The sequence below is a fragment of the Pelmatolapia mariae genome, linkage group LG4, assembly GCF_036321145.2.
Source record: "Pelmatolapia mariae isolate MD_Pm_ZW linkage group LG4, Pm_UMD_F_2, whole genome shotgun sequence".
NCBI lineage: Eukaryota > Metazoa > Chordata > Actinopteri > Cichliformes > Cichlidae > Pelmatolapia > Pelmatolapia mariae.
This window is the reverse complement of record NC_086230.1, coordinates 12,128,060-12,153,498: the sequence shown is the minus strand read 5'-3', so window position 1 is coordinate 12,153,498 and position 25,439 is coordinate 12,128,060. Positions and strand designations below refer to the sequence as shown.

Here is a 25,439-nt window from a genome sequence, read left to right as displayed (position 1 = left end):
AGTTTTTTACAGGACTGCACAGAGTCTTTTTCACATGGCTGTACGAGCAAATGAAGTATGATAAAATTGTCTTTATGGAGTCAAATGCTAAAAAGATAATGCTGCACTCTGAGCCCTAAAACTAATGTTTAAGTGAAAGATACCATAATCAGTACCACTTTCACATTTGTATGTCACAATACACATGAAGCTAAAGGCTGTACTACCAAAATACTTGGATAATCTAAGCAATTAATTCATTTATTGAGTGAAAATTGACAGCTTTACAGATGTACCACATTACTGTACTGACTCCTGACATCAAATGTCTCGCTTAAACAAATGATATCAAGTTACAAATTGACACAGTTAACCTAAACATTAAGTTAAACCATAAAGATGAATATGTTTTAAACATAGGTATAAACTGTTGTTTACTAAATATTGAATATATGTGCAATTGTTTGTGTTGCAGGCCCAGCAGATGACGATGCAGGCCATAGCAATCCAGCAGCAAATGTTGTCTTCTTTCCCCCCAGCTGCTCCAGCCCCCCAGTCACCACCCTCATACTATCACGCGCACTCACAACAGCGCTCACGCACACCCAGTCCTGTGAGTAAACACACATGCTGCTGTGGTGATGTAATGTTCAATACAGTTTGTGCATGCAAATCTGAAATATAATCTTGAAGCCGTATCACTTATTGTTGTTTTTTCTGCAGACCAAAGAGAGTGAGGCGTCTCCGCACAAGCCGAGCGCTGCCGCTGTTCAACGGAAAACGAGTATGTGGTACACTTGCTGTGCGGTTTAAACGTCAGTGATTTCAGTCAGGGATCAGGATGCCTTAGTCTCTGAATCAAAAAGGAGTGGAAATAAAAATATTGATGCATTGCAGCATAGTGATTTGTGGTTGGAAAGCCCACTGTATATAATTGAAAATGCGGAATTGAGTAACTGCCCTTAAATAAGTATATGATTATCACTTTAAGGGTTTCCCCCTGTGGCTACAGGGGTAAGGGATGAACCCTGAACAAACCGGGTTCGTGTGTAATCGAACTTTTCATTCCAGGTCCATCACGTGGCCCCCCTCCCGAGGATGTGGTCCGCTCCACTGTGAGTAACACTGAGCACTTGGACCCTAGCCATGATATCAAAGACATTGTCAAACAGCATCAGCCTGCAGGCACAACATCTTCCTCTGGATCTCCCACGCAAAGGTTAACACACACACACACACACACACACGTGCGCTGATGTGAGATATTGATGATTGTCATACTCTGTGGTATTTAATCTGTTCTGACTACTGTGGTGTGTGTAGGAGAAGTGATGGAAAGTTGTTTGGAAAGAAGCCAGACCCTCATGATGAGGCGATGGAGATCCTTAAAGATCAAATGGCAAACCCACCACAACCGGTATCCTAACTCCACACCTACCACACATACACACACATGCGCACACACACACACACACACACACACACACACACACACACACACACACACACACACACACACACACACACATGTCTGGTTTGCTATCCTCGTGGGGACATCCCATTGACATAATGCTTTCCCTAGCCCCTTACCCTAACCCTAACCATTAAAAATGAATGCCTAACCCTAACCCTTACCCTAAACCTAACCATAACCTAATTGTAACCCTGACAGTAAAACCGCATTTTGAGTGTGAAAATTGCTTTCAACCCCGAGGGGACCTGGATTTTGGTCCCCACGGTGCAGAAAGTCCCCACCAGGATAGTAAAAGTCAGATTTTGGTCCCCACCAGGATAGTACGAACCCGTACACACACACACACACACACACACACGACAAAACAATATCTAACCATTTTCCATATCTCAGACTCACAGAAAGACTTCGTCCGCCCAATCTAAAGAAGACAGAGGACACAAGACTAGCCAGAAAGCCAAGTCTCGCCCCCAAGGGCCATCTAGCTCCAACATAAGCCCCGCCCCTCCTCCAGGTAAATTTACACTGTAGAAATACCTGTGAATAAGCTCCAGATTAGACTGATACAGGTGTGCATTGTTCATGATATAAATAAATAAATGAATGTTCTTGCTTCCAGTCTCCAGAGAGTTGCCAGTTGAGGAGGAGATCATTCAGACTCAGCTCCACAGCAGAACCAGTGATGAATATTACACTTATTCCAACGTCCCGTGGAAACTCTACATGAGGAAAGAGGTGTGTTTTTACTAGAGATGGACCGATCCGATATTAAGTATCGGTATCGGTCCGATACTGACCTAAATTACTGGATCGGATATCGGCGAGAAATAAAAAATGTAATCCGATCCATTAAATATCAAAAAAGCACCTCACAAAACTTGCGACACAACGTAACTCGGCTTGTAACCGTAGCACGTCGAAGCAGTGTGCTCACGTGATAGAGCGGCTGTGTTTATTTGTAGCCTCGCTAGCAATCCAGCATTTCATCTCCGAGGAAGTTATCCCAGAGAGAAGTAAAGCAAGTGTGTAAGTTCATCTCTGAATGTTTGTAAAGCGTACCTACGTTAAGCTTAACAACCGATATATGGAGCCTCTTCTCTCTCTCTCCCTCTCTTGCTGCTACTTCAATCGTGAAACTGCTTAATGATCAGCTGATCGGCTTTTCTGTCGCGAGTCCGTCTCTCTTCTTTGTTTTTGGCCCACTTTGCACCAGAAAGAGGAAACCAGCGGCTGAACAACAGCAGCACGTTTAACCTTGATAAGCTGTTGTTAGAATTTATTTAATATTACTTTCTACACCAGGATCCTTTTCTACGTAGCTGACGGCTGGTAACTGTGCAGGGGCGGATCTAGCAAAGTTTAGCCAGGGGGGCCGATAGGGCATTAACAGGGAAAAGGGGGCACAAAGACATACTTTTCTTTCTTATTCTCATTTAAAATGTCTAGCTTTTAATAAATAATTATCTGAATCTTACACCCAAAGTTTTAATCTGATGTAAAATGTATAGAAGTCCATTACTGTATATAGTAACTGTTAAGTCTGATATACCCTAGTAAGCTATAGTACTTTTTCCTTTGGGAAAGTACCATCTGTGCAGTTTGCAATTCTGTAGAAGAAAGATGTTGAATCTATTTAATTATTCTTGAAAAATAATTTATTTCTGTGCATTTTTTTGACACTGCATCAAATTAAAGTTGATTACGTCGATTAAGCATCATGAGGTGGAGGGTGGGGGTGGTTCCCTTTTTTTTTTTTTTGCTGGGAGTTTGCAACCCTATTAGTTAGGTTGCTTAATATTTCTGCTAAGTACTCTTTAAAATACCAGAATAGGAAGGATGGAGTAGGTTTAAGTTTATTAGATTGATCAGTATTGCTGAACTATGAAATATTTTGGGTGCAGTGTATTTTTTACATACAGGTATAACAGAATAGCTTTAGTGTTGTTGTTTATTTAAACTTGAGTATGAACTTATACAAAATGCAGCAAGATATTAAAAAAAACAGTTTTATTGATTAAAAAACACACTATATCGGATTAATATCGGTATCGGCAGATATCCAAATTTATGATATCGGTATCGGTATCGGACATAAAAAAGTGGTATTGTGCCATCTCTAGTTTTTACCTCAATTTTTTTTAGCTAAGTACAAAAAAATGGAGCTGTAAAGTCCAACGTCAGTATAATTATTTACATAAAAATACAGTTGATTTCTGTCTGTCCTCCATTTACAGGTTTTTTATCCTAAAGAGAACTTGAACAATCCACTGATCCTGGATCTGATCTTTAGACAGGTTGGTTTATAAATTCAATAACTGTCAATACTCATCTTCTTTATTTATTTTGCTTTTATGCAATTCTTTGTGTAAACTTGTGTAAATTATCACAGAGACCTCAGGGTGTCTTTCAGCTGGTCTAGTTAACAGTAATTATGGCAGTAGTTCAGATGGTCATGATTCATTAATATTAAAATGCTAAAATTGTGTCTATGATGTAGTTATTTTTCACCCTAAGTGTTTCCCATTAGCACATTCCTATTCCTGGCTGTGTCTTTCCAGATTGTACATGACACCTTTTCTGAGGCTTGCATACGTATCACGCAGGAGGAGAGACAAAAGATGAAAGACCTGTTGGGTATGATGAAACTAACATGCATGCTTTAAGGTTTATGACTTACTTGCATCTATGTGACGCTCTCTGTTGGTTCTCAGGAGTTCAAACCTTAACTGATCCTCTGTTTCTGTGACAGCGGAGAACAAGGTGGATCAGGTTTCAGGAACATACAATGAGAACGTGAAGAAGAAGGTGGTCACCGTGGCTAGAGACGAATGGGAGATCTACTTCTCTCGCCTCTTTCCAGCCTCTGTGAGCTGTTGTTTTGCTTGGCATAGATAAACTGAATTAATAAATAGTTTCATGTGTTTATATTGTGGTGTGTGTATATGGTTGTGTGTGTTTTCCAGGGCAGTGTCGGGACAGGTGTGCAGGTGTTGTCCGTGTCTCATAAAGGTATCAAGCTGCTGAAGATGGTGAAGAGCAGCTCTTCTGCTTCAGACTACTTCAGAGTGCTGAGGCCTTACAGGTGAGTCTCATACAACATGTTCCTGTTAAAAAACCCTGTAAGTTAGATTGTTTTAAATGCATTTTCTTGTTTTAAAAACACAAATCAGATGCTAAAAAGAAGATCTGGCCATAGATCTTATTTAACTTTCTGGGTATAGATGTCAAATGCCTGATTGCTTTGAACTATGACTTTAAGTTGACTTCCTGGTTTGGCATATCACTTCCTTTGCAGCTATTCAGACATCCTGTTTGTGTCTATTCCATCTAAGAACATGCTTGAGTTCAACCTGACTAATGAGAAGCTGATCTTGTTCTCCGCCAAAGCCCCGCACATCAAGCATATGATCGACTACTTCCTCACAGAGCTTAAGAAGGTCAGAGGAATGTTGTCAGTGTCTGCGTGTATGAAGTGTGAGTTATAAATGGATGAGTTTTTATAATGCACACTGATAGGCACAATTAAATTAGGTAACATTACTGTGTAAAAAAGTCTCATATAATTCTTTTTTAATATATGTATACATGGGCTTTACTCCATGTCCTCTTTGATTACAATCGGAATTTGTTGTGTTTTACGGAGCCCCTCTAATGACATGGTCCACAAAATAAATACATTGTGGCCACAAAATACTACTTCGTGCCCTCGAAATAGTATAACGTGCCCACGAAATACTATTTCGAGGGCACGAAATAGGTATAACGTGTGCACGAAATGCTAATTTGTGAGCATAAATTGGGTATAACGTGTTAACAAATTACGCATTTGTGGCAACGAAATAGATAACGTGCGCACATCATATTGATACAATTTCTGGACAGCTGCATAGAGACATAAGCATAAGATTAGGCTAAACCTATACACCATGGACAGAGACAGTATGATTGAGTTTTATTTTAGGCTGGGAATGAGCTACAAATGCATTTTGAAAAGCCTGGCAATGCAAGGAACCATTATTACGGAGAGACATTTAAACAGGATATTGAGAGCCCAGTTGCTTTACAGACGTAAGTACGACCTGGACGCCGGTATAGATTTTATTGTAAACCAACTGCAAGGGCCTGGGAAGGATCACGGTTATCGGTCAAGTGTTTCGTGCCCACAAATTAGCATTTCGTGCGCACGTTATACCTATTTCGTGCCCTCGAAATAGTATTTTGTGGCCACAATTTATTTATTTTTTGGACCATGTCATCAGAGGGGCTCCGTAGTGTTTTGAGGGTAACAAGTGTTTTTTTTTTTAAATTAACTTTCTAATTTTTTTTTTTACTTTAAAAAGACAAAATTTCAGGTGTAATCCAAATTTAAACTGATGCCATAACATTGACATCTAAGCGCTTTCACAGGGTGTGTAGTGCTTTTTATCCACGTGTGAAGCTGGCTCAGTTTTCAGTGTCTTAAAATTATGTGCAAAAATTTTTTTTTTTTAAATATTTTGCTTCCAAGAAGCCAGACTTTCTTGTATTTTTTAAAGTGGTTTTGAGCAATACTTTTCTTTCTTTCTCTTTTAGAGTTTTTCTTTGGACATTTTTATGGGCTCAAAATGTGGTCATAAATATTTTGTACTTGTAAATCAGTTTTGTACTTGTAAATCAGGATTTGTATGTGTAAAAAGAATTTGTGTGTGTGTAAAAAAGATTTGTATGTGTAAAAAAGATTTGTGTGTGTGTAAAAAAGATTTGTATGTGTAAAAAAGATTTGTGTGTGCGTAAAAAAGATTTGTATGTGTAAAAAAGATTTGTGTGTGCGTAAAAAAGATTTGTGTGTGGACTTAGACAAAAAAACCCTGCAAGTTACACGTACGAATTTTGACCCTATTTTTCTTCCTTTCATCTGATTGGTCAATGTCATGTCAATCACAAATGTAATAATCCAATCAGAGAACAGATGGGTTTGGCTGTCGGAGGGGCACTTTTTTTGAACTGCAGGTCTTTGAAGGGAATAAATGCCTTTTACATGCCAACCCAGCGTTTTCCTTCATCACCACGAAGGAAAACAGTCTGTGGTCTGAGTTTGGTGATTTTTGTGTCACAGGTTTACGTGCTTAATACAGGGACTTCCACAGCCTTTTCAACAGCGCTGCGGGCCGCGGGGGCGGGCAGTGTTTTGGAAATGACAGTCTTCATTACAAAGCTTTCTTCGTTATAAATTAGCATACATGTTTTTATTGAACATTTGAAGAACTAGCAAAAAAAACCCGAAACTCTTGTAGAGGACATAAAGTCAGAGATAGAAACGACAAGGAGCAGGTGCATCTAGTACAGGTAGAGCTGCTGCAAAAACCCACAGAGCCCAGCAGTCAGCGCAACAAATTCTGGATCCTTTGCTTTTAGTTAGCAGTTAGCATTAGCAGCACATCCTGTGTCCGATGTGAAAGGACTTTTATGCTGCGCACTGTGACTCACAGCAGTGGTCCCGGGTCAGCCCTGACTTTGTGTTAAACTAATCCTAAAGTAATGATGGTATTTCTAACCACTGACATACCACAACTTTATCCTTTCAACAGCTGCTGAAAGTTAGCGGACCTAGCTGCTATCGGATATTTATATAGAGATCCTCCAGCTTCAAACTGTATTACCCTTCAAGGACCTGCAGTTCAAAAAAGTGCCCCTCCGACAGCCAAACCCATCTGTTCTCTGATTGGATTATTACATTTGTGATTGACATGACATTGACCAATCAGATGAAAGGAAGAAAAATAGGGTCAAAATCCGTAGGTGTAACTTGCAGGGTTTTTTTGTCTAAGTCCACACACAAATCTTTTTTACGCACACACAAATCTTTTTTACACATACAAATCTTTTTTACGCACACACAAATCTTTTTTACACATACAAATCTTTTTTACGCACACACAAATCTTTTTTACACATACAAATCTTTTTTACACACACACAAATTCTTTTTACACATACAAAACTGATTTACAAGTACAAAATATTTATGACCACATTTTGAGCCCATACATTTTCTTCTTTTCCCCTCATTTTCACTCCTTGTCTCTGACCATTTTCAGAGGAATTTTTTGTTTTGTTTGTTAAGCCACTTAACACTGACCTCTGAATCATTCAAGCACCAAAAAAGGCACCTGAGTCAAAGGATAAGTCCGTATTTTGTCTACATGTGACACACAGCTTAGCAAAAAACAACAACAACAAAAAAAAACTAAACAGGCACTTTGTTTCTAGCAGCCTGTAAAAAAAATCCCCATTTCTGGAGCTGAATCTTCAAAAAATTCCAAAGACAACAGACATAAAATAGCAATTAGCAATTTTACACCAAACAGGTCCTTCCCAAAGAGCTGCTAGCTGAAACCTGGGTGTATATCGGCATGGTGTGCAGTGTGTCCTGACACGTGACCTCATCAGAAATGGTCTGAGTGGAAGCCATTCTTAAGGAAGGGAAATGGGAAGAAAAGACTGAAGTATGCCAAATAACCCAAGAAGTGGACTAAAAGTCAGTGACAACAGGTATTATGCACTGATGAATCCACATTTCAAATGATCGGTTCAAATCATCATCAGTATGTACGGAGGAGGGGGTCGGAAGAGATGTACAACACTGCGCGTCTCCAGCCATCTAAAGCATGGTGGAGGCTCCGTCATGGTTTGGAGCTGCAGACTACTTAAACAAAGCTTGCCTGATGATTTCAGGCTGTGCTGAAGAATAAAAATGGTCACACAAATCCTGTATTTCTTGTATGCTTGCACATGTTTCAATAAATCAATGCACATATTTCCCATTTTCCTTGTAAAATACAAAGCCGTGAGGTGTGACTTTTATACAGTACTATATTATATGGCACTTTAACCATAAAATATCACTACCTTTATTTCTTTATTTTTTACTTATGGAGATGTGATCAGTACGCAGGAATAACTATTTAAGTTTATAAACTTTAAAACAAACCTCTGTCTTCGACAGTGAGTAGCGCTGACAAACCCATGAATTCAAAGTGGACATTAAGCAGTGAGTGAGGAAAGTGATTTTCTTGGCACAAATGTTCTTTGGCTCTCTGCTGGATGTCAGCATGCCCTGTCTTTATCAGGACTCAGAGTATGTGGTGGCAGTGAGGAACTATATCACTGAGGACAGGACTCAGCTCAACTTCCACAAAGGCGACATCATCAGACTCCAGCACATGGATGGACTGGAGGCTGGTGAGATACAGGAACAATCCAACATTGAAAATTGTCACAGTGATAGATCTGCGTTCTGCCTCTGAATTATTTCACAGTGCCCATTTCATTGTGTGGTTGTATCTCAGGTAAACGTTATGGCTGCATTGTGAGGAAGAAGGTCATGCTTCTGGAGGAGCTAAAGAGAAACACCGCTGAGTTTGGTGCGTGTGGTGTGACCTTTTTTATTCTAGCTTTCTTCTAACATTTTGGAATTTATTTATGTTGGTTGTGTGACGCAAAATATTGAAGACATTGAAGAGTCTTTATTTTGTGTGCAACCTTTTACTTATTATGTGTGTGTGCACGCGTGTAGGCTGGCGGTTCGGCGCCGTGTATGGAAAGTCTGGAGTGTTCCCCAGCGAGTTCATCCGTCCTGTGGCTGCTCCGGACTTCTTGGTCCTGCCTCCTGAACGCGTGGAGCCCCGAGACCGGCAGGGACGAGTCGCCGCCTCTGCTGCTGTTGCCGTTGCGATGGGCTCAGCTGTAGCTGCTCATGAGCTCGACCTCTCCACCGAGGTGCTAACTGCATTTTTTTACTCTTTTTTTCTGCTTTTTCAAGCTTCCCACTGTCAGAATAATAGGTTAAAGGCTAGTGTAACATACAGAGCTCAACATGAATAGCACCCTTACATTATGGTATTAGCCAGTGTTTATACAGCATACATTGGAATGCTTTGGTTAGCAGAAATGGAAATATTTTTTAGATAATTACACTGTTGGTGCTCCCAGTAAGTGGCACTCTTGCTTTTGCTCTTCATGCTGTGGATTTGTGTGTGTCTCAGGTAGTGAATGAGATCTATGGAGACAGCCTGGGTGTCGAACTGGACGACCTGCCTCTGCACAGCAGCCAGTACCACATGGTTGAGTTTGCCAAGAAGTACTTCAGAGAAGCACAGAGGAACAGGAGGTCAGACACACACATGTGCAGTGTCAAAAACAAAAAAGAGTTAGAAGGGTTCAATGTAAAGCTAAAATTTACACTTACAGTGATAAATAAATAACCAAGAGTTGATTGTCTGCTTTTCCCCACAGTGATCAGAAAACGAAAAAGGGGAAGGAGCCCAGGGACCCTGCTGACATGGTCAAATTCTCCAAGGTAATTCAAATCACAATCATGTCTCTGTGTTCAAATATGTAGTATATGTTTCTCTGTGCCTGTGCACAGACATCTAAAATGTTTTTCTTGCCATCGTGTTCTGGTTTAACATCTTGTTTCTCTTTCTAGTCTCCAATCCAGGAGTCACTGATTGACTTCTCAGACAGTGGGATGAACCGAGTGGCTGCTGACATCTTCTTAGGTGAGAGCAGAGTGTGGAAACGAAAAGAAACATAGGAGGTTGAAGCAGAAGATAGCAGCATAAAATACGCATACATTTCGTGTTTCTTTGTGTTTATTTTTAGTTTATTTTTAGTATAAAAGCATTAATGTGCTTTAAACGAAATACATCCGAAAAGATGTGGTCCAGCTCCTTCTGTTTCGTTTTCCCAGCTATAATGAAGTTTATGGGAGACTTCCCAATGAAAGGCCAGACCGAGCAGGACCTGGTCACCACTATATTAAAGGTATGCTTACATCAGCAAATTGTCTACCCATCGTAATACTAAGACGAGGTCTGTGTGTGTGATTTTATGTTTTTCTTCATGCATGTGCTTAAATAAATCTAGTTAAGTGGTGACCATGGCCTGATGAAGGATGAAGCCTACTGCCAAGTGATGAAACAAGTTACTGTCAACACCAGCTCCAAACCGTAAGGCTTCCAGCACTCGCTTGTTCTTAAAGAGCGGTGACATGATCGTGGAGAGGCTTTAACCTGTGGCTGTGTGCGCGCTTCTCTGTGTGCAGGGACAGCTGTCAGAGAGGATGGCGGCTGATGTATATTCTCACATCTTTCCATCGCTGCTCTGATGTTATGAAGCCGTTTCTGTTGACGTTTCTCCAGGATGCATGTGCCAGCCCTGGTTTGCAATACCAAGGTGGGCATCGTGTTCATCAGTCCATCTCTTTTGATCTTCACTGGTCTAAAGTGTTTACTAGCTGCTCTTCCAATTGACAGGTATTGCCAAGGCATGCGAGCAGAATCTGAGGAGGACTTTTCAGTATGGCGGGCGTGTGCAGTATCCCAACAACATGGAACTCAAAGCAATGATGGTTAGTTTGTAAATAAGCTACACGGTGTTCCTCTGTGGCTTGAAATATGTCAAAATTGTAACATTTATTGACTGAAAGTGTCAACAGGTGTTTAAAAATACGGAAAAACAATCAGGATTGTCCTGTATAGTCTCCTTTATCAGGTAGATCAGGGCGTGCTAATTAATCTACAGCGATATCTTTCATACTGTGGTGTCTGTCTGTCATGTTCAGATGTGACTTTGCTACATGACTTCTCTCAGTAACAGCTGTGGACAGCAGTCTGTGACGTTTCCCTCTGATTTGTTGTCCGTGTACAGGCCGGGCGTAGCTCCAAGAGACAGCTGTTCCTGCTCCCAGGTGGCATCGAAAGGCACTTAAAAATCAAGACATGCTCTGTGAGTGGAAAACACACACACGCGCACACACACACACACACACACACACACACACACACACACACACACACAGAATGGCTGCAGTCTCTAAATGTAAAACACAGATGCCGAATTTGTAGCCTGTAGTGGCAGATTTGCTTTTTCCTTATCAGGTTGCTTTGGATGTGATCGAGGAGCTTTGCTTTGAGATGGGACTCCAAAGAATGGAGGCACTGGATGAATATGCCGTCTTTCTGGTCACACACAAGGGTAAAAAGGATCTCTTGTTTTAGTGGAGCTCTTAAAGGCTAACATTTCTTTTTGCCGAGTTAGATATTGTGACACGTTTTGGATAATAGATGGTTACTAAAGTGTCTTTCTGTGTAGGTCAGAATGTACGTCCCCTGAACAAGCGAGAGTACATCCTGGACATCGCTACAGAGGCCGAGCCTGTGGATGCCAACTACAGTCTTTGGTTCAGAAGGGTTATATGGAGTCTAGCTCTCAAACTTGACAATGAACTCTATGTCACCATGCACTATAACCAGGTATAAATCTCATTTCACAGAGCTGTAGATTGTAGCAGTCCTGAAATTTTAACTCACGTGCTAAATATATGTCACATCCTAATATTTCATTGGATAGCTGACCTCTTTTTTTTTTGTGGCCACATACGTCATCACCACCTGATGAGGTTTTTTTTTGTGGTCGGGCGGTGTGCATAGAAGTACATCTTGTTTCGTCTTCTCATCAGTTGATATTTGTCATAGAAACAAGACGGACTAATGCACATTGTGCATCTCTTTTGAAGGTGTTGCCAGACTACCTGAAGGCCTTGCTAAGTGTGGTTCCTCAGGGTAAACCCAGTGAACAGCATCTGCAGCAGATTACCAGGCTGGCTGCCCTACAGCATCGTGCCAAAGACACCATCTACCTCCCCACCCTGTAAATATACCCATTTGTTGTTGGAAACCTTTTGCATGCTAATATACCAAGTCACACTTGCATATCAATTACTTTTGGGCAAGTTACTAGTGATACAAGGGACAAATTAAAGGTAGGTTTGTGTTGATTTTTTGTCACCATCATATCTAATCATATCTATGCAATCAACATGTGACTGAAGTGCAGACTTTTAGCTTTAATTCAAACGGTTTAATGAAAGTGTTCCATTCACTTTTTAGGAATTAAATTGATTCAAAGTGATTTAAATTAAAGTTATCTAAAGAAACCAGTGATTGAGACTTTTAGTAGCTTAATTTTTTCCAAACAGTAAGACATGGCTGACTTACAGAAGAGCACGTTTTGCCCAGATATCCCATTTCTACTATTTCTGATATTGTGGCTATATCACAAAGGGCTGAGAAAGTTGCTGCTGCATCCAGGGACTAAGTTAGTTATCTAAGGGTTTTATATAACAACGCCCTTTAAAATGTAGTAAGACAATAATAGTAGACCCAGGACTGAACCTTGGGGAAACCTACAGGTTGGAGAAGCAGTGGTAGAAGAGAATGTACGGTATCCCTGAGAGGTCAAACGTACTGCAACGTAAAAGAACACAAATAGAAAAATGTTCCAAAAGCACACAAAACACAATAAAAATTCATCAGGTTAGACCATTACATGGTATGTTGAACAACTAATATAAAACATTCATCTACAGTGTTATATGTATCATCCATAGGGATGGGTATCGTTTAGGTTTTATCCGATACCGGTGCCAAACCGATACTTTTGAAACGGTGCCGGTGCTTAAACGGTGCTCAAACCGGTGCTTAAAGATTGGAGAACACAAAATTGGTCCAAAAACCTCTCATGTTCAGCTGTTTTTTGTAAAAAGATAACAATGTTAGCCTTTTCTGCAGCTATAGGGCATATATGGTATCACTCTTGGCTGGAAGCAGTGCTTAAACAATGGAAAAAAACACAAAACTTTGTCCAAAACCTCTCATGTTTAACTGATTTCCACTTTTTCTTTGGTCATTTTAGCCTTTTTGGCCAGGGTGAAGGGAGTATCTGTCATCAAACAAGAAGACAGCCGCATGTAACTACGACGGTGTTTGCTAGTTCACCTTACATGCATTAATTTAATAACATGGTTAGCCTACTCAACATAAATTACACACGAACAACATTAAGCTACTCACGCAGAGAAGAACGGCTGCTGCTACCATCATCATCCGTCATCATTTCTGCTACACTGGCAGGGCTAGGGGCCAGGACTCTACTCTTCGGGTTTTTGGGGGATGTTGCTAACTCCGGGTCTGATAACAGGCACCACACCCCCAGTAGATATGCTCGGTGTGAGGTCTCGCAGCAAGCTATCAAATATGGCGCATTTCTCGGCTTTTAAAAAAAACGCTATGCGTCGCCAGGTGTTTCATCGGATTTGAGGTGTTACCTTTGACAGTATCACAGTATCAGCTTAAAGCACTTGTTGCAGGCTGCTGAGTTTGCATCTTTTGCTGTGAAGTACAGCCAGACTTTTGACTGCTTCGCCTTGGGCATTTTTAATCTGTAGCTCTGCTCTAAAAGAACGTACGTACCTGGGCCCGCCTACTATCCTCGGAAACGTAAAATGATTGGCTAGAATCTAAAGTGTATCACAGCTCAGCAAAAAAGCACCGAAATAAAGCACCGAAATGTGCGCTGCTTTTCGGTCTGGTTACTACCGTTTATGTCAGAACCGGTGTCATCATGGCACCGGATACCGGTACCCATCCCTAATCATCCAATTACACCTTTACTTCCTCACAACAGCTACAAATCCTCAGGTTCTGTGTCTCAGTCTAATCCTTCGGATGTCTCTGTTTCTCTCATTTCCACAGCTGTTCTGTAACAATTTCTGCTAAAAAACACTTCTGTTGTGTTTTGGGAGCTTTTTTTTTCAACTTCCACTGTGCTATTTATCTTTTTATTTTTTATTTTTTGCTTTACATCTGTTGTGTGTTTCTTTTTTAATTCCATTGTGTATTTTTGTGTTTTTTGTGTGCTTTTGTAGCATTTTTGTATTTTTCTGGCCTTTTCTTATGCTGCAGTCTTTTTGACCTCTCAGGGCCACCATACTCTGCTTTGCACATTGTCGACTTGCACAGAAAAATACACCTAACATGCACATGTATAATTTGATCTGCTGTCTCTCAATTACACCTTGTTCACTCTTTGTGTGTGCGTGTGTGTTAGCCGTGAGGTGCAGGAGTGTATCCCTCCGCAGTTCTACAGCAAACAGGGTTCACAGGAGTGGCTGAACATGACAACACAACACATGCAGCAGGTCCAGCCCTTAAACCCACACCAGGCCCGTGCGCAGTTCCTTGGTAAGACAACAGTTCTTTGTGAGTGTGAAAGATACTCACAATTTGTCCATTTAACTTTTACATATGTCCTATAATATTAATAACTTTTGTACTGTTAATAGCAAAGCCCATTGCATATTCTGTCACAATTCTATTAGGATAAACATCTGAAACATCTGGTAAACAAAAAAAAGGCTTATTCTGATCCCAAATAGCAGTTCTAAGTTGATATGAGTGCAGCAAGGTGTCTTCTTAGAGCATTTTTGTTGGACCAGTGGGAAAGAAAATGTTCAAAAGCACGCTGATTTGTCACGATATTTTCTGTAAACATCTTTACCTCGCAATTTGAATGCGGCAGCTTATCAGAAGTGAGCTTTGGTGTGTTTTTGCCCAGGTCTGGTCAGTGCCTTCCCCATGTTTGGCTCCTCCTTCTTCTACATCCAGAGTTCTGGCTCTTCCTCCGTCCACGCCCCATGCATCCTGGCTGTTAATCTGAACGGGCTTCATTTTCTTAACAAGGACACACATGTGAGTCAAACAAACATTTTACCCTTTTACTGATCTATTGTGATTTAAAAATACAAAACAGGCAGGAATTTTATTATATTTAAACAAAGCTTTTGGCTCCCTCTTTTGGTTATGGTGTTTACTGGCTCTCCCATCCATCATTTTTTAATAAAAATTAAATTACAAATAAAAAAAATCTGTGCAAGAGAAAATATAACCTTTAAAACTTGAGATATTTAATTTTATATTTGATGTCTGTGTGTCCCCTGAATGCCTATTTATATGCACATTGGTGTGTTTGTGTGTGATTAGGAGACTATGGTGCGTTTTCCTCTGAAGGAGATTCAATCAACTCGCACTCAGAGGCCAACATCTGGCTCCAGTTACCCATATGTGGAGATCATGATAGGAGACCTGCTTAGCCAGCGTGTCACACAGCTGCAGCTGGAGCAGGTGGGTGTATAAGACATAGATGGAAGATTTAGATGTGTGTGTGTAACAGTGTCTGTATTTACAGTGACATATTTCTGCAATCAACATGTGACTGAGGTGCAGACTTTTAGCTTAATTTAAGGTGTTTAATGAAAGTGTTGCATCAACTTTTAAGGAATTAAAGTGATTTTTATACGCAGTACCCCATTTGCGAAAATCTTTTACAGTCAATGACAGCTTGAAGTCTACAACCCAGGGTCATCACCAAATGCTTAGTTTTCTCTCTTGAGATGCTCCCCCAGGCTTTTACTCCAACCACATTCAGTTGCTGCTTATTTATGGGTCTCTGCCTCCAGTTTTGCATTTGAAAACTGAAGAGCATGCTTTATTGGTTTCAGAAAGATATCCCATTTCTTTGCCTTGAGAAACTTTTGGGTTGCTTTTGCAGTTAATGTGTTATAATCTGCAGTCTGACTCTGCATCAGTCTGAAAGTCTGGACTTCAATCACATATTGATTGATTTAAAATTCACTCTGATGGTGTACACAAGCAAAATTACAAAAAGAAAAAGTGTCCACAAACTTTCGCCCCTAACTGTATCACTGTGCAGTCTAAATTCACTCTTCATCTTAAGTCCAGTGTTGTTTCTTTAAGGGTCTATATGATGTTTTCCAGGGCCTGGAGCTGTGCCGAGTCATCGCCATGCACGTGGAGAACATGCTGTCAGTCAGAGAGAAGAGACTCACATTGCCACCAAGTGAAATCACCCTGCTATAGCACAAACACGAGGATGACATATACATAGAAATCACAGTTTATGCCTTAAAAATGTACTCTACCTCTATTCGTAAGACAGGTTATTTTTGTATGTAAAGGCACTGTTATGTAAGTTGATAACTTGTTTATTGTGATGATTTTGAAAAAGTGCTTTTCCATTATGGCCATGAAAATTTTATTTTTTCTTAATTGATCAACTGTTTTCTTAATGAATGATTTAGCACATAAAATGTCATTCATGTCAGTTTTAGGAGAAACTTGAATGAATGCCTTAATCTTTACTGTTTATAGTTTTACATAATCATCCAGAAATGTTTAAGATCTTGTCCAATATAACTATAAGGGTTAATGTCTCCTTGTTTCCATGCCCCCTCTTTAGAAGAATAGCATGATTTGCTTTGTTCTTGGGACAACATTAATTTAGTGTAACGGTGGTCTTCCACATGAACAAAATCAGGACGCCAGTTTATTGCTGTATAACAAACAAACCCTTATAACCTCATCTTGGTTTTGACATTAATGGAAACTTTTGGTTTGATAGGATAAAGAACTTTTTCTGACACATCTCTTATTCTCTGCTTTGCCAAGGGGCAAAGTCTTTGAGCTTTGAGGCCACATCACTAAGAGTTTGCACTAACTTAAATATTTTATTTTTACAATTAATTTTTTTTTGCAAATAGCAGTTTTACACAACTATTGCATGTGAATAATAAATTAAAGCTTTAGTATAACAGTAGTGGTGTGTGAGTACTTTCTTATTTTTTAGCAAATACACAGCAATGTATATGAGTTAGGTGGAATTAAAGAGTATGGAAAATCATTGGTGAATACAATACTACAAAAAAAAAAAAAACCCAACTAGTAAAATATAATTAAAATAAAATATATGCTAAATATAACCTTCAATTAATGGTCAGATTTACCATTCTTTTCATGTTTTTCTTCCTAAACAGGACGTATAATCATGTTCGAAGGACTACTTCAAACATGATTGAATCTATCTGCTTCCATTATTTATCTTAAACCCAGTTTTTGACATCTTAAAAAAACAAATTTACAATAGTTAAGGTAAAATATTTACATTTTCTCCACAGTTTCGAGTGAGAAAAGTTAGCAGTTATTGGCTATTTAATCTCTGGCCGTTCCATTTTGTTTAAAGGAACTCCCAGTTGTCGCAGTGTACAAACTCAAGCAGCTGGGACATACCGCCGGTGTACCCTGTGCTACAAACCGAGCATCCGTCTCGCGAGCCCTTGGTTGTGTAGGCGTTGCTGAGTAATTGCTCGCAGATTTCCTCGTCCCTATTGGTTACCAATAACGGGATCCGTGTGAACCGGGAAGAGGGGGGGCTGCTGTGGTCAAACCCACCACGACCTAAACAGCACCAGGAGGGAGAGGAGGGAGGGAGGAGAGCCGCAGCAGAGGCAGTAGTGTTGTACCCCCGCTTTCAGCCTGCATGGGCTAGTCCGTTAGCTAGCTTAGCATCTTCCGACTGCGCCGAACCGCCTCTAGTCCCGCCGAGAAGCTCGGGTTGATACCTCCGTGTTACCCTCTCTGTCCCCTCGGTCCTGCCTCCCCCGTGACCGGCTTGAAGATGATGAAGTTTAGGTTTCGTCGGCAGGGCACCGACCCGCAGAGAGAGAAGATAAAACAGGAGCTTTTCGCCTTCAACAAGGTAAAGTAACGGGACAAGAGGAAAGAGAGGGAGATGGTATTCCTCCTCTCGCCTGGTTCCCCTAAACTAAAAGACTTATTTTTTAATTATAGATATATAAAAAAAAGCCAGTACTTTGCAGCTGAAGTCCGGCCACTCCTCTTGCGCTTGCTGTTTTCTGTCCTACTTCGCGGACAGAAAAACAGATTAGCTGTGAAGTGCGGGTGGTGTGTTTGCAGGGCGCTTTGTTGATGTGTGTTTAGTGGCTGTTGAGTTGTTTTCACGGCGTGTTAATTACCCCTCACCCAAACCAGGACCTCGCTCAAAGTGAGCACCGAGCAGCAATCAAGGAAAACTTGTCGCTGTAGCGCTAATATTGCTGTAATTAACAGAGGATTGTGTGGGTGTTGGGGATTATCAGCATGCAGATTAACGGGATTAAATTACAATACATGCTTTTCCAGCAGTTCGATGCTTCGTGTGGTGTGACCCATCTGTCATGCAATGAGCAGGGGTGGCTCTCAGCGTGATGGCACTTTTTACTCCTCTCGTCTCGTTTTAGTAGAAGCTGCCAGAACTCTGCGAGCAGAAGGTTTTTTCTTTTTTCTTTTTTTAATCTCTGCTGCTTTTTGTTATGCAGAGTCCTCATACCCCTTGTTCCAGTTCTTGGGGGTCTGTGGGTGCAGCCACGAGTGTCAGGTTTCATGCTGGCATCACATCCACATGGATATGAACCAGTTCATGTACAGTAAATCTGAGCGTCCTGTGGTAACATTCAGTGGTGGTGATGGTGGGTTTCCCCTCTGGACAGTCAATGTAAGAGCTCATTTCAGTTCCACTTTCAGTATAAGCTGAACCTTGTCACCCAGATCACTGTTGCTACGCTGGTGGGAACATAAAAGCAGCTTGCACCACCCAGATCTGTGGAATGTACTGATAATTCTGCATATCCAGTGTCAGCTGTAGTAACTTACCTAACAGGGTGTTTCTACGCTCAAACTGAGCACTGCAGTGGCCTTGAACTCAGGTTAGGTGAAGGCATGGTCTGCATGCTGTGTTTCAGAAAGTGTCCCAGAGAGCCGGGCTGTCTGGACCTTTTTAAATGTTGAAAGAATCAAGTTTGTCCTGCACACTGGATGCGATAATGACATTAACCCTTCTCAGCAGGATTGTTTAGGACTGCGGTGATGACTGATGATTGTTAAGAATCAGCACTACAGTAGATTTTTCTCCAGAATTAAGTACTTCAAGTTGACTTGCACTCTGAATTAAAAAGAGTCCTCTTTTAAGCCATTTTAGCAAATGAAAGAATAAGTAATATAAAAAGCATGAACCAGCGCATGTCCTGGAAAATGTAAATCAGCCTTTCGTGGCTCCTAGAGTCGCACTTGCATGATCTTGCAGACTTGGGTAACCTCAGTTGTCTGAGTAGCATGAATGAGATGGCTCACTGTGGCCAGCACAGTGACATGAGCGCTTTGACAAACTGTCCTTACACCGTCCCGCCTCAGTATCTGCATTCCAGTCGAGGCCCTCATTGAGTTTGCCATTGAACGGTTTTAGATTGTGGCTTTCCTTAGAGCCACAGCAAATAGTCGATTGGTCAGCTGGTGGATCTGACCGAAAATTAATCAGCATCTCTTTTGGTAATAGAATGAACAGGTGTTTGTTTTATTCATTTAACTTTTTAATTTAGTTATGGGATAAAACAACTCTCACAAATTTGAAAGTAATTGCTCTTGTTAACTTCTCAAAAATGAGGTGTGATCATTTATTGTTTTTTTCTCTTGTTTCTTTTTTCTTTTTTTCTGTTACTGATTCCTGATGATATCCTATGTGGAAGTAAGCTTTTGTGTGAATGTGACTCAGGCGGGCAAAAACTCCAGAGCAATCAGTTTGACATCATTGTTGCCATTACAAAGCTATTAGAAATGTATTGACGAGAGTGATTTAACGAGAGCTGGTCTAGTGCCGAGTCATATCTGATAAATATATTTTGTATTATGTCTAACCAAACGAGACATCTGAGAGAATCGCCCACTAGATAAATGCCTTTGTGGTAGGAGAGTACAGTTAGGGCCATTATTTGTTGGACAAAGACATCATTTTCTGTTGTAGATTTGCTTCCGTATACCACCACAGAGGATTTATAATCAAACAACTGGGATGTGATTGAAGTGCAGACTTTCAGGGTCATTTTAATAGGTTCAACAAAAGTGCTGCGTTAACTATTTAGAATTCACAGCCATATTTATTCACAGTCATCCATTTTTAGAGACTGGAAATAAATTGAAAAAATTAAGGATTTAAGGAATCCATGGAGATCATAAAATGCTACGTTTCCCACCATGAGACGCTCTCCTCGGCCTCTGCTGCAGCCAGCTTCAGTTCCTGCTTGTTCGAGGGTCTCTCTTCCTTCAGTCACTAAAAAGACACACTCTGTTGGGATGAGATCAGTTGATATTTATTTTCCTTGACAAACTCTTGGGATGCTTTTGCTGTCTGCTTTGAGTCATTAACTGTCTTCACTGTGAAGTACCATCTGGTCAATTTCAGCTGGATCTGAGCAGAGGCTCTGGTCCTGTACATGTCACAGTTTATCCTGCTGTTTCTGTCAGACTAGACTGTGGCGATGATGCACCTTCCTTCCAAAGGAATGTTCTTTTGCTCGGTTAGATGTCGAAAGTATTTCTGTCATAAAACATTTTAGCTGTCTTCTGTGGTCTTTGAGGCCTTTTGGCTTTTCTAAGTATGTGTCAGATTGTTTGGTCACTTAAGTTTTTACTGTTTCTCTAATTGGTTTATTTTACTTTTTCAGCTTTCTCCTTCACTTGCACTGACATCTCTATTTATCTCGTACCCATAGTTCCAATAAACAGATACCAAATGGGACATCAACTACTGATCTTTTATCTTCTATTTTGTTATGGAATAATGAGGGAACAGGTTTCACCTGGCCATCCAATTAATTTGGACTCTCTGAAAATGAGGGACTGTGTATAAAACTGACTGTAATCCATAAACAGTTAATGCAACACTTTTGTTAAACGCCTTGAAAATAAAGTCTACACTTGAATCATATCTTCTCTGAGTTGTAAAGAGGCCAAAGCTGCAAAAATTTTGTCTTTGTTCAAATACTTACAGACCTCACAGTTTTTAGGTGGGGAGACTCTTAAACAGTTTATGTTCATGTTAGCCGAATGATGATTCTTTGTCTGAATCTCTGATGAAAGTCCATGGACTGTTTGTTTTGCTGTAACAAACACACATGCATGCGCGCACACACACACACTTTTGTAATGTTTGGCAGCAGCTGCCAGACTGTCACAGACGTTGTCTCTCTTCAGGAGGGTTGCTTTGATGTGACTGTGTTTGTGTGATAGAGACAGATCGCACTGCACCGGCACTTTAAAGACAGAAGGAGTTAATGTTTTACGTTATGTCTGAGTTCAAGCAAACAGCCAGGTTCAGTTTTTTCAGTTAGCCATGCCGAAACCTCGAAGACCTCCACAACCTGTTTTTAAACCAGTTTTAGGTGTCTCTCTACTGGTTTCTGTTCCCGTTTTCTTTGTTGACATAAACACTTCTCCAGCTGTCTCGCCATCTCCTGACATGGGCTTGGAGAGAAAAAAGCTGAGATTTTATGTTAACCCAATTTAACAAGGTCTGCAGCGCATTACAATAAAGCAATGCTGCTACCATCAGTACTTTTAAAACTACTTTCCTGTAACTTTATTAAGGGAGTCCTCCCTTTTAGACGCCTCGCTGAATATATTCAGCGAGTCTGACGAGCAGAAAAAGACACGCAAACTCTCAGACAGAACTGGGTGCATTTATGGAGGAAAGTCTGGAAAAATAAATGCAAGTGTACTTGTTGTTGTATTTCTTGTGGCATTTGATAAATCTGTCTCATCAGTTTGTCTTCTCCACTCTTTCTCTGCCTGGCTTTCTCTCACAGACTGTGGAGCATGGGTTCCCCCATCAGCCCAGTGCTTTGGCCTTTGACCCCAAGTTGCAGCTCATGGCCATCGGGACAAAGTCAGGAGCCATCAAAATGTATCCTTCTGTCAGTGAGCTCATGCATCTGCAGAAGTTGTTTTGGGGGCTTGGTAAGGGTTGACATTTTCAAATAAGAAACCTCAGAAGGGCAAGAAATGAAGAAATCTCACAACAGCATCACAGTTTTTAAATGAATACATCGCATTAGACTAGATTAACAGATCATATTGCAGTCCAAGTCTCAAAATGGTCATGCTGTATTAGTCAAGGCATGCATACTACAAGTGAGCTAACACAAAGCTGAGGTGACTGACTTGTGTTTGTGTCAAACAGATTATAATTTATCATATTTTAGGTTGTGTCATGAAGCTGATAAAGATTTTGGGGACAGGAAAAGATCTAAGAGTACCTTGGATAAGATTACAGAGACTGTTTCTCTTTCACTGCTGTCAGTTTGCATCTTTTGAAGTGCTGCTCTGCTTATCTCACTGCAGTGCAGATACCGTTTTGCTTTAGCTGTGGGTTTGTGGCAGAAGTGTTTCATGGATGTGTCATTTTTTTTCATGCTCTTTAGTGAAAAATGCACATGTTGTAGGATGACAACTAGTCATTCCTTCAGCTGCTGTTATTACACCAGGTCTACAGTGATCATACTCTTTATTGCTTTTCAATAGAACTATATCTTATGGTCTGACTTTCTCAAGCTCCACTTTTTGGCTTTTTTTTTTATGTTGAGGAATGTCTGATCAGTCAGGATTTGCAGAAGAGCTGTTTATATAACATCAGTTTGGTAGAAGTATGTGTGGGTGGGTGGGTGGACCAGTGTGTCTCAAGATTTTCATGTTCCATGTTTTTTTTTTTTTTTTTTTTTGAAAGTTGTGACGTTAGTCACATATTTTTACCACGCCAACTGTGTTTCTAGAAAGAAGCCTACCATGTGACGCAGCCTGTGACCAGAGAGGTTGTGAAGAAACCCTCAATTTTACTATAATTATTTCTCTAAATAACTGACATTTTACTTGCACTCACATTCTGACAAGTGGGTTAGAAGATATGATTGAAATGGTTTTTTTTTATTTACCATCAGTAGCATCATCTGGTCACGTGTACTTGCATCCCCAAGTAAGTTGCTGGCGAAAAATGTCATCACAGCCAAAAGGATGGTCAACCAGAAGTATGAGAATGACGCCAAGCCTGGAAAAGAAAAACTGATAAACAACATCATCTTTGTTGCAACAGAATTTAGATGCTGGCGTTGAAGAGGATTTCATCCTCAGAGGCTTAGAATACCTTAAATGCATTTCTTGGTGTGCGGTCAGTGGGGGAATCTTAACCCCCCCACCCAGGGAGTGGCAGTGCGACGTTCACTCTGTTTGAGTAATGCCGGATGAGCCGAGTGAAGCTGTGCTGGGAATCTGTATCGGGTTTGGCTCATGATATGCATTATGACAAAGCCATAATCTGGCTCAGTGTGTCGGTTGTGTCAGAAATTCCAGCAGCTCTGAGGCTAGTGCTTCATCCACACCAGCAGCTCCGTGACGTGTTGTTGATGTCTGTTATCTCTGTGGCATCCAACTCTGCCGTATTTACACCGCAGCTTCTAGAGTGAGTAGCAGTCTGCTGCTGTGGTGTTGTATTCAGGATTGCCCAGAGTTGGGCCTTCCTCCCTTTCATCGATCAGACAGGTGAACTTCACCAGAGTAAGACCTTAGGTTGAAAACGAAATGCTGGGATATGTTAAAACTTGCATTAAAGGTGTTTCTGCACAGATTATAGTAACTGCATGGATGTGTGTGTGTGTGGAGGGAGGCTGCTAGCTGTGTGTGCATTAGGCTGGAGAATCGACTCTTTCACATTCGGGGGGGGGGGGAGAGACTGGTGGTACCAGGCACTTGCACTGCAGAGAGGGATGGATCGAGGGGGAAATGGTGAGATGGAGATAAACGGCAGCAGTGAAGACAAGGGAGTGTGAAAGAGACAGTGGGGGGAGGCAAAAATAACTCCACTCCACGGATAAATGTCTGTATCTAGCAAAACTAACCCGCCATCACCCTGCCTTTTAACAAGATTCCAGCTGCTGGAGAACATTTACCTACATTGCATTAAAACTTCAGCCTGTGGCTCAGGACCACCTAAAGCTGGTTAAGTTTCCCAGGTAGTTACACGAGACACTGTTTTAGAGGACTGCACCAAAAAGCTGACCTCAATATTAATTTTATCTCTTTATTAGCTTTTTGGTGCAGTCCTCTACAACATTCCAGTTTCTCATGTGGCCCCTTGGGCAAATTAATTGCCGACCCCTGAGCTAAAGTTGTAAGTTGTTTAAAAAAAGTTTTATGGTGCCCAAATCTGAGAATTCTCCTAAATGTAATAAAACTAAACACTTGATGGCAGTGAGATGGGTTTTTTTTCCTTGGAAGAATGTTTGTCACAAAGAGCTGCAGCTAATGATTTTCACTGATTAAGGGTTTTTATATTAACCTGATGGAGTTACAGTAATGTGGCGGCTGTGACTTTTGGTGTTGGATGATGTTTGATCTTCAGTAGAGGTTCTTAGAAAAGAGGGGTCACAGAAAACTTGGCCAACCCGCTGGCTAATCACTGCTTTCCATTCAAGCAAGAGAAAAAAGCGCCAAACCATACACTACAAGGACAAAAGTATTGGGCCACACCTCAGTCTTTGAATTCAGGTGTTTTCAGTTTCATTGCCACAGGTGTATAAATTCAATCACCCAAGTCATGCAGTCTGGCTTTACAAACATTTGTGAAAGAATGGGTGGTTCTAAAGAGCTCACTGAATTTGAGCGTGGTGTTTTAATAGTGTAGGTTTAGTTGTAAATGCTTTTATTTAGACCGTGAGAAGCTGAGCAGGAGCTTTTTTTCTTTTTTTTTTGTGGAGGTGAAACACCATGTCCAGCTGGTATTTTTTAACAAAGTGGCAGGTTAATTATTTGTAGATTTCCATCTGGTGGTGTTCCTATCTGTAGATCCACCACATTTGGTATCAATAAGAACAATGTGAGAGCAACAGCACCAGTTTCCTTAGGTTTGTTGTTTTTCATGAGTGTCCTGTTGTCTTTGAGTCTCAGCCTCCGGTCATCTGCATCTTGTTTTCTGTTTGATTGTAACTGCGTGTCTGAGATCTGGTTTCTTCAGAGAGTTATGAGTGAAACTAACTGCTGTTTACTAATGAATACACTGGTGTTAAGGTCATCTTATGGGTTTCCCCAGAAACTCTTCATTTCCCCAAATCTCTGTAGACACTACAGAGATCTGCATGACACTTTGAGCCACAACAGCCACTTTAGTGGGAAATTCATTGGAATTTCCCTTTAATCTCTCAAAGCCTACTACTTGTTTGTTTTAACCTTTACAGTGATATACAACCAATAATAAACTTGAAGAAAGCAACAGTTTTATTCCACTTCCGAATTCAAGGTTGGGGGTAAACTAGACAGACAAGCAGTGAGAATGAGGTTCAGGTTTGTGTATGTGAGTGTGTGTCCACATTCTTTGTTAATCTGACAGGCTCACTGACTTTGGTTTGACCTAGAAGTGGTTGCCAGCATACCTG

General features: G+C 40.8%; 2 protein-coding genes across 3 annotated transcripts in view; both read left to right on the top strand.

The window, feature by feature from the left end:
* Positions 1-16,281, top strand: part of myo15aa (myosin XVAa) — a 43,758-nt gene extending 27,477 nt beyond the window's left edge. The window contains exons 36-64 of the mRNA XM_063471472.1: positions 455-592; positions 703-763; positions 1,051-1,198; positions 1,303-1,396; positions 1,847-1,967; positions 2,073-2,188; positions 3,688-3,747; positions 4,012-4,087; positions 4,203-4,318; positions 4,417-4,535; positions 4,749-4,890; positions 8,563-8,674; positions 8,782-8,856; positions 9,009-9,211; positions 9,478-9,602; positions 9,728-9,791; positions 9,921-9,993; positions 10,185-10,258; positions 10,361-10,443; positions 10,539-10,669; positions 10,750-10,844; positions 11,144-11,221; positions 11,374-11,470; positions 11,588-11,748; positions 12,012-12,145; positions 14,384-14,517; positions 14,891-15,024; positions 15,316-15,456; positions 16,111-16,281. Coding sequence (XP_063327542.1) covers positions 455-592; positions 703-763; positions 1,051-1,198; positions 1,303-1,396; positions 1,847-1,967; positions 2,073-2,188; positions 3,688-3,747; positions 4,012-4,087; positions 4,203-4,318; positions 4,417-4,535; positions 4,749-4,890; positions 8,563-8,674; positions 8,782-8,856; positions 9,009-9,211; positions 9,478-9,602; positions 9,728-9,791; positions 9,921-9,993; positions 10,185-10,258; positions 10,361-10,443; positions 10,539-10,669; positions 10,750-10,844; positions 11,144-11,221; positions 11,374-11,470; positions 11,588-11,748; positions 12,012-12,145; positions 14,384-14,517; positions 14,891-15,024; positions 15,316-15,456; positions 16,111-16,212 — 3,207 coding nt within the window. The 3' untranslated portion in view covers positions 16,213-16,281. The remainder of the gene's footprint in view (positions 1-454; positions 593-702; positions 764-1,050; positions 1,199-1,302; positions 1,397-1,846; positions 1,968-2,072; positions 2,189-3,687; positions 3,748-4,011; positions 4,088-4,202; positions 4,319-4,416; positions 4,536-4,748; positions 4,891-8,562; positions 8,675-8,781; positions 8,857-9,008; positions 9,212-9,477; positions 9,603-9,727; positions 9,792-9,920; positions 9,994-10,184; positions 10,259-10,360; positions 10,444-10,538; positions 10,670-10,749; positions 10,845-11,143; positions 11,222-11,373; positions 11,471-11,587; positions 11,749-12,011; positions 12,146-14,383; positions 14,518-14,890; positions 15,025-15,315; positions 15,457-16,110) is intronic.
* Positions 16,282-17,441: 1,160 nt separating this feature from the next.
* The window catches only part of llgl1 (LLGL scribble cell polarity complex component 1), a 33,939-nt gene continuing 25,941 nt past the window's right edge, over positions 17,442-25,439 (top strand). Inside the window, exons 1-2 of one of the 2 annotated variants that reach the window (XM_063471474.1) lie at positions 17,442-17,887; positions 21,825-21,922. In XM_063471474.1, coding sequence (XP_063327544.1) covers positions 17,807-17,887; positions 21,825-21,922 — 179 coding nt within the window. In that variant the 5' untranslated portion in view covers positions 17,442-17,806. The remainder of the gene's footprint in view (positions 17,888-21,824; positions 21,923-25,439) is intronic. The other variant, XM_063471473.1, reaches the window with a different exon arrangement.